Below are 9,567 nucleotides of genomic sequence, written 5' to 3'. Positions count from 1 at the left end.
TGTAAGTTTGGATAAAAGTGTGTAAATGAATTCATTTTATTGAAAATTCACATTCTTTTTTATCCTTATATGACTATTTAATCTTGATATCGTTATATCTAGCTGCAGTCCTTCTTCATTACTGTGTATTTTCATAGTTTCTTGTATCTTATTGCAATCTGAAACCATCTGTGCAATCGGTGTACTTGCATTAAAGTATTTGACAGACACGTTCATCCACAGCGACTTGCAGTGCATTAAAGGTTTACATTTTATAGTTTAGTTCATGCATTTCCTGGGAATCGAACCCATGACCGTGGCGTTGCTAACTCTCTATGTTTGGCCTCCAGGAATGCATTTTTTTGCGATCTGTCGTACACAATGCAGGAATGAAAGCAGGTTCATGTACTGCGACACTGGCGTGTTCATGCAGTCAGGAGGTTTACAGTCAGAGTTTAATGCAGAACTTGCCGCAGGGCTGAAATCAAAGTGAATTAAACATTTGATACACATGCACCATTACTCTATATATGATATAATAGATGAAGATGTGATGATATTGTCAGAGAAATCATAGAAATCCAATAAAACCTCCCTTTGTTATTTCAGTATTAATATTCTGTTATAGTTTTTGTTAATATTTTGAATTAGAATTTTTGTTCACACTTTAATTTTAGTTTGGTAATTGGCAATTTGATTAGTTTTTAAAAATATATCTATATAGTTTTTATTCATTTTATTTAGGTTTAATTTATTTAGTTGTATTTATTTCACTACATGAATCAAACTAAATTGAAATGAAAAATGTTGCCTTGGCAACTAGCTTTATTTTATTTTAGTTAACATTTATTTTATTTCAGTAAAATGATAAAAAATAAGTAATTTTTTTCTTGCTTTTCTACATTTGTTTGATTTTTAATATGTTTCCCAGTTTTTCTGCAGTGTTATTTTATTATATACTATTACAGCTTTTATTAATATTTTAAGTTAGTTTTTAGTTTTATATTTTGTGTTTTAATTTGAATCGTAATTAAAGTTTTAATAATTTTTTTTAAAAACTTTTTTAATGTTTTTTATGTCTATTGTATTTTTTATTTTTTTGCTGAAATAAAATACATTTTGTTATTTTTGTTATTGCATTTTGTTAATTATTATACATTAAAACATTTTTAAAAATATTACATTTTACAAGAAAATATTTATTATTATTATTATTATTATTATTATTATTTCACATTTAATTCAGTGTGTAAATTTATGTTTCTTAGTAATTATTTGTGAAAGTACTAGACATTTCTGAGTTAAAAGTAAAAATTGAGTGAAAAATAAATCTTATACCAATTTTTTTTTTTTTTTTTTTCCAGTGTTACCCTGCTTGCCTGTATTTTAATTTCTCTGTTTTGTGTTCTCTGTGTTTGCTGATTCATTGAATTCCTCCTGTAAATCAGTGCATGTGTGTTTGGTCACCTGTTATCAGAGGGGTGGGTTTCTGCTGACTCGCTCTGTGCGTTTTACACTGATCTCCGGATTCCTCTGCGTCTGTGTCATGACAAGAGAATGTGTTTGTGAGACAGTCAGGCAGGTTCAACCATCCAGGAAAGGAACAGTGCTGGCTTTGGGAAGGCCTTTGCCTTGGATTCCATTCTCGTGTGAGGCCGTCCATGAATAGACATTCTAGTCACTTCTATAAATATCTGGATGGGAGGGGGGCGTTGCATTAGTGTGGAAAGGGGAGTGTCGGCTGAGAAGGTTCTTATAAATCTCAGCATTTCCAAACAGGACGCAGCACTTTCCAGAAAGCTTTCAGAGCAAGAACAATCTTCAGCCATGGCCGAGAGACGCATTCCCTTCAGCTTCATGCACGGCCCATCCTGGGACCCTTTCCGCGACTGGTACCAGGGCAGCCGGGTCTTCGATCAAACTTTCGGGATGCCGCCCTTCTCTGAGGAGATGCCCACTTTTCCGAGCACACACTGGCCCGGATACATTCGGCCCTTTGGATATCCCGAAATGGCCTCTTTAATGCAGAGCCCAATGGCTCAGATGTCGCCCTCTGCGACCATGATGCATCCCCCGACCTACAGCCGGGCTCTTTCCCGACAGATGAGCTCAGGAATGTCTGAGATAAAGCAGACACCGGAAGCCTGGAAGATCAGCCTGGATGTCAATCACTTTGCCCCAGAGGAGCTGACGGTGAAGACCAAAGATGGGGTGGTGGAGATCACTGGTGAGCACTTTGCTTCATAATTTCTTAATTTAGCGCTAGGAGAGTGTCTCAAAAAGTATTTGGACACTGAAGTCACCCTTTCAAATGTCTGAATGTCATTGCATTAGATCCAAGAGTAAAAAAAGCAAGTGTTATTTATTGTAGAGAAAGATGCATTTCACAAAAATAAGCTTGTTTCGGTTTGACATCAATGCAATAGCAATAGATGTAGTGTTGAAGACGGTCAGTGTTGTGTTTGTTTGTGGTTAGTTAGTGGAAGATGTTGCTAGTTAATGTGATTCTTTACTGAACTGATCCGAACTTAGTGAACTGATTCATACATCCACTGAAAATCACCAAAACACCAGCAGAATTCAAACATGATGCAGAAAAGTGAACCCTAGAAACAGATCTTCTCTATATAACGAATCATATTCAGGCATTTCGTGTGCTTTTTGTGGGAACTGTAATGTGTAAAAACTACTGTAAAAGTTAATCTTTTACTTTCATGAAGGAAATTAGAGCTGAATTGTTTAGTTGTTTTGGAAGGAAATGTCCAGGAGGTATGGAAGCCCATTTCTGCTACATAAAGAATCATAATTACGACATAATATAAAAAATATATAAAAAAATCTAAATTATGATAAAATCAATGACAAAAGAAGTCAAAACTACGAGATAAAACTCATAATTATGAACTTATGTCATAATTATGACTTAGTATATGTCATAATTTCATCTTTTTATGTAATAATTTTGTTTTTTATCTTATGATTTAATATCTCATAATTTTGTCAGAATTTCAACTTTCAAAATGGTGACTTAGTATCTCATAATTTGGACTTTTTGTATCAATTATGACTTTTTTATTTCGTCATAATTTTTATCACATAATTATGAGTTAGTATCCCTTTGACTTTTGTTATACAGTAATTGTTCTTTATCTCATAATGATGACTTAGTATCTCATAATTTGGACTTTTTGAATCAGTTATGACTTTTATCTCATAATTTCAACTTTTGTCTAATATTAATAATGACTTGTCATTATCTTTACTCTGTTAGAATTTAAAATTTATCTCATAATTATGACTTAGTATCTCATAATTTTTGTGTCAATATTTAAACTTTTTATCCAATAACTTGACTAAACTTTTATCCAATAACTATGATCTTTTTTGTGTCCATATTTTAACTTTTTATCATAACTTTGACTTTTTTTGACATTTTCTTTTCATCAAATTATGATATACCAATGCATGGTTTTCCTGATTTTCCTGAGATATTACATAACCAGAGCACATTGCAGTTTAAGCAGCATGTGCAGAATGCAGAGGCCAGAGACTTAAGTTCTCAGCTTTGTGCCATTCAAGTATAAACATTTTGTATGCAACATCCTCTTTTTGCTATCTTACATTTTTACTTCCATACCACTTTGAAATGCATCAGATTTCAGAAGTAAATTAGGTGGTGAAATAAGGAGTGTTTCATGTTGATCTCGTGAAGTCATACACACTGGACCCCACTCTTTTAACGACCCTCATATCACATCCATCACTGTGGCCATCTGTTAGATGATGATGTTGTCTAAACAAACAGAGCTGGTGCTGGGTTACCCGGCCGGGTGTCAGCCAGAGTTTAGAGCTTTGAGGAACAGTCAAAGGACAGCGAGGTCAAACACACAATGCTGTGTTACACATTCAACAAGAGGAGCAGATACACGTCACCAAACAGGAGGAAACTTAAACATGACACATTAGAGTTAAACCCTCATGATTGTGACGTGTGACACTAATCAGAACTGCAAATACTGTATAACCAGATTTGTACATTTCCTGAAGAATGTGAATGGTAATTGATAATGCAAAACTTGTCATCGTGATCCTCGGGGGTTATGGGCGGTGCAGGGTATTGCTATCTGGTTAATAATGAGTTATTAGAAATAAGTGTGGTTTCTTATAAATAAAAATAGACACAACTGAGATAGCTGCTGGTACACAGTAAGAGTATATATGTGACCCTGGAGCACAAAACCAATCTTAAGTCTCTGGGGTATATTTGTAGCAATAGGCAAAAATACATTGTATGGGTCAAAATTATTGATTTTCTTTTATGCCAAAAATCATTAGGATATTAAATAAAGATCATGTTCCATTAATATATTTTGTAAATTTCTTACTGTTAATATATTAACACTTATTTTTTGATTAGTAATATGCATTGTTAAGAATTCTTTTGGACAACTTTAAAGGTTTTCTCAATATTTAAATTTTTTTACACCCTCAGATTCCAGATTTTCAAATAGTTGTATCTCAGCCAAATTGTCCGATCCTAACAAACCACACATCAATGGAAAGCTAATTTATTCAGCTTTCAGATGATGTATAAATCTCAAGTTTGAAAAATTGACCCTTATGACTGGTTTTGTGGTCCAGGGTCACATATGTGGATAGCAGTTTAGATCGTTTAATCTAATGTTGGAGAAAAGCTTCATTTTAATTCAGTCATTGCGGTTTTGAAGAATATGAGAGAGTTTAAAGATAATTCATTTGTGTTTTTTTCTTTTCCATGTGATTTGCTTGCAGGCAAACATGAGGAGAGGAAGGATGAACATGGCTTTGTGTCCAGATGTTTTACCAGAAAATACACGTAAGTACTGAGATGCTAAAGATCTGCACACGAAGCACACTTGAAAGGGAGGATCAAGAGTCACAGTGTCCTGAGAATACTAAATGGATGGGACAGGTTTGGCAATGAATCATGCATCACATTGCGTAGTATTTCACATCTGTTTTTAAAAGAACTGAAACTACCTGTGGACCTATGGTCAAATTTTGTGTTAATTTCTCAAGTTTCAAAAGCTTCGAAATGCATTTTTAAAATCTTTGTAATTGCATTTTTTATTATTATTTTTTTGTGAGTGTATGGCAGATACTTCAATGAAAAAAGTATACTTAAAATTACTACTTAGTTTCACAATTACAAAGAAATGGTAAGTAACTCATTGAATTAAACAAGAAATTATAAAGTAGAAATACTGATTTTTTTTTCTTTCATTTGTATTCATTGCAAAATTTGTGTAAGTTATTTCAGATACTTTAATGACGAAATTAGGTTTAGAAACAAATTTCACTCAGAAGTTGTTAGCAAATTTCAAAATTACACCAAAATGGCAAGTAACACATTTAATTAAGCAGATTTAAATTATTTTTTAGTGTAGTAGTTTTAGACCTAAAGAAATAAATAGGACAAAAAAAACCCACTTAATTTACAGCGATATCGTTGACTTGATTGCAAATTATTGCAGATACTATTTAAACTGAACTGAGCTGCATGATGACATCACTGAATTCAATGAACTGCTTTGACTGTCATTTTGCATTAATGTTGTTCAGTTGCTTTGACGCAATCTTTTTTGTTTAAAAGCGCTATATAATTAAAGGTGACTTGACTTGACAAATATAATAGAAAATATTCTCTAGATGAGACATATAGATTTAAACCTGTCTAAAGATGTCCATTTGTGACTTTTTTGCCTGGAGCTGTGATTTCATGACTCTAATCAGATTGTCTTGTGTTGCAGTCTGCCCTCTGGTGTTGACTCTGAGAAGATCACCTCCACTCTGTCTCCTGAGGGCGTCCTGACCATTGAAGCTCCTCTGCCCAAACCTGCCATCCAGGGCTCTGAAATCAACATCCCTGTTAACACAGGCAGCGCAGTGACTGCTAGCAGTACAAAGAAACCCTGAGCACTACGACACGCTCACACACACACACAGGCAAATCACAATGGTACTTTGAGCTTGTTCACAAAAGCAAATTCAGTTTTAATGTCTTTCAACTTCTAGTCTTTGTATACTACAGGTAGGAGAGGATGCATTGCCATATAGCATTCCCATCTCATTTATTACATCACTCCTTTTCATCCTTGTCTCCTTTCTCATCCTCCTCTCTTCTACTTGTAGTAAATCACAACAAATCTCTAGAAAACATGCTCATATTTCATCCCTAAATCAAAAAGATTAAATGCAAAATTATATTTGCATTGCAACATTATTTTCATGAAGATGAAACATTTTACCCCAAATTGCAATTAAAACATATAACATATATATACATATATATACATATTAAAATATAATTTTGCATATAGATCCTGGTAGAATGTGTTTTACTGAATTTAATTATAAGTATTTTTTTAAATATTGTCTAGAGAGATTGATTTTATTAATTGAGAATGTGATGTTTTTGCACCACGGTAATGTAAGAACTGAAAATAATGTCACAATTCAAACTGTCCTAATATATGGATGTTCTATAAGCAAAGAAATTGTTTAGTTTTTTTCCTTTTGATTTTGAGGTAAATTATGACTATGACATTTCTTCAGGAGCAGGAACTGCAGTTTTACCACATGCTGGTTTTGCTACAGTTTTGCACTGTTTTTAACCACTGCCACACACAGTAAAATGATGTTTGTTTTCATAATATTTAATAAAAATGCAATAGTTACTCTGCCTGAAACTTATGTCACCTCGTCCATGTTAGCTATTAGTTAAAGTTGACCAGCAGTCGAATACTGTAGTTTTTTAACAATTGTTTTAGGTTACAACATTGCAGCCTTTTTAAAACCAACCTGTCTCCATTCTTGCATGAAACTTTTCACCATCACATCAATTCCTGATGGATAAAAAGGATAATCGAGAAAAAAAAAAAAGTTTCATTTTGACCTATCAAAAAGATATCTCCATACTGTTTAACTGCAGAAAGCATAACAACATGGTTTCCTCACATCAGTCGTCTCAGCCAGTAGAACAGCAGGGACTGTCTTCAGATTGTATTGTATTATGAGGCATTACATAATGTTTTAAATGACTGCAAGGCGTTCCCATCATGAACTGTATGTCTGAATATCCTCCTGGTAGAAATTGTAATAAACATCTCCTTTCTGTATTATCTGGCATTTATCTGTCTGAGCACAATTATTTATTATTACATGTTACCACATTTTACCAGTTTTGAAGAATGCCAAGAATGTCCCTTCAAAATCAGATAAACATGCAAATTCTGCCTGGACTTGCTTATGACAGAATTGAAATGCTAAGTCATCTCTCTCACAAAACAGGATTCAATTTTATCATATCTTTTATCAATTTAAACATAAAAGCAATATGGTTATTGACTGTAACTGTAAGAGGTGCTTGCAGCGATGAGATAGAATCTGGTAGAAACCCCTTTAATTGATAAGTAATAGACATTGTTTGAAAACGTTTCATGCATAATGCGTTTCATAGTGTAGTCATAAAAGGTAGGCGTCAACTATCATGAATTCGCAATGTGCTGTTAATCATTCATGTAATAAATTTTATCCCACAAATGAACACACAAAAATGTACAGTATGTGCATCCGACAAAAAAGCACTTAATACAACCAACGAATTTACACCCACATTACAAATATAAACAAAAAAAAATAAAAAACAAAAACATACAAAAGAGCTGTTATACAAGCAATGAACATTTGTTTTACCCCGTTTGGATAGGTGAAATCTAGTACAAGTACTCTGCTGAATAAAGTACAAAATGAACATTGATAATCTTTTTGGGTGAGTTTATGTCTTGTACAGTATGTGCATCTTGAGTTTCAGGCTGTATAGTCCAGGCTGTATAGTCTGAAACATTAGATGAATTTAAAGATAATGAAGGGAGACGTTGATGTCGCGCTGTGTTATTAAAAATGCTCATAGCAGCACTCCAGCTTTATGTTCTCTTCGCAAAATGCTCATATTCAAAAACAACTCCCAGCTATAACTGCAGAAACAACTATGACAAATTACTAATGTAAATAGTATAAATACCTAGAAATAGTAACATTAAAAAATGGCAATTTGAAAATATTCCTAGTTTAAGTGGCGTGACATAGCAACATTGACATAAACCAGTGAGATTGAATGAAACTGATTGTCCAACTAACTCCAGATGAGTGAAGTGTCCAAGAAACCAAAACCAAAGTCATTATTTGCTCATTATTTGTTCTTCTGCAAAGCTTTACCTCTTTCCCATCTGTTGCCTCTTTCATCTTTGCATCCATCCATTCCTTATTTCACCAGCAGTCCTTTTCCGAGCCAGAGAACAGTCCAGTCTTCACTGTGTAGTGATATGAGCCGAGGGTTGATTGGAGGAACCACAGATGCGTGCACACTGTCAGCTGAAACACTTAAGTAGGCCAGCTCTCCTAAGACTCACTAACTCTCACTTCAATAATATTGATACGACTGCCAAAATGTTATAAAAGCAAATTGGGGTGCAATTTATCTATTATATTAAATACAGCACAGATAGCACTGTGAATTGGCCAAAGGAGAACAAAAAAAATATAAAATTAAAAAGACTGAGTGCTAGATCTGATTAACTCTAACTCTTATGGATTAACAACTGGCAGTATTTCAGCACATGCACATTTGAGGGATGCTTTATGGAAACTATGCAATAAGGAACTTTATATTTCAACATTGTACAAGATGTTTCTGTAGTGTAAGCTGGCAAACACATAACTTTAAGCTTGACTTCAGAACATGTTTCAGGATTTTTCTGAAGTTCAGCTGTTTATCTAATAATTAGTCTACATCACAAACCTAATCAGAAATAGGAGAATGAATGCAACGTTGCATTTTGGGAATTCTGCAGCACGTGCTTAGGATTGTCTTGTTTTTTAAACAATGATTAAAAGAATGTAATGCTTTCACACATTAGACATGCCATTTATTCACCTACAGTAGGACAAACTGAGATTTTGCTTGTTCAAGAGACAGAAGAGAAACCACTGCCCATGAGATTGTGGATCCCTCTGCAATAGATTCTTCTGTGTGCAATAACAATGAGCTTCTTTTTTGTTTTTTATTTTTTGACATAGCAGCTTTCCTTTACAAAAATGGTTTTATTATAGCAAAAGTGTAGTACCATGTTTTTGGCGTATTGATTACCATTTATATAATCATAGTTTTACTACAAATACCCTGGTTAAACTATGGTTAGTGCAGCAAAAACAATTGCACTAAACAAAAAATTGCGTAGTTCCTCTGGATACCGTGCTTCTCTTTTTTTCTGAAAAACCACGGCAACCGCATGGCAACTGTGATCCTATTGGACGGCGCGTTCGCACCTGCGCCTTTGTGATTGGTCCTTCAAATCGCGTCTCGATTATGAATCACAGTCGCGTTAGCGCGTGAGAGTTCTCAGAAATACAAAATCCCATATTCTTGATGTAGGTCGTATGATTAATTCATTCTGTGTCCCTGAGGTCGGTTTGAATGTGTTCTTTGGGGATACAGCGCTCTGAACTCGATGGTAAGTTTTATTAGAGCTCGTCAGGTGGGATTCATTG

The 9,567-nt window shown here is 34.1% G+C and overlaps 1 protein-coding gene across 1 annotated transcript; it reads left to right on the top strand.

The window, feature by feature from the left end:
* Positions 1–1,742: 1,742 nt before the first annotated feature.
* On the top strand, positions 1,743–7,146 carry LOC109079942 (heat shock protein beta-1-like). Its single transcript, XM_042757288.1, has 3 exons — positions 1,743–2,206; positions 4,771–4,834; positions 5,769–7,146. The coding sequence occupies exons 1-3, from the start codon at positions 1,807–1,809 to the stop codon at positions 5,932–5,934; spliced, it is 630 nt and encodes a 209-aa protein (XP_042613222.1). The 5' UTR covers positions 1,743–1,806; the 3' UTR covers positions 5,935–7,146.
* Positions 7,147–9,567: the final 2,421 nt, after the last annotated feature.

This window comes from Cyprinus carpio, chromosome A5 (assembly GCF_018340385.1).
Source record: "Cyprinus carpio isolate SPL01 chromosome A5, ASM1834038v1, whole genome shotgun sequence".
Taxonomy (NCBI): Eukaryota; Metazoa; Chordata; class Actinopteri; order Cypriniformes; family Cyprinidae; genus Cyprinus; species Cyprinus carpio.
Note: the sequence above shows the minus strand (reverse complement) of the source record. Positions and strands in the feature narration are given on the sequence as shown.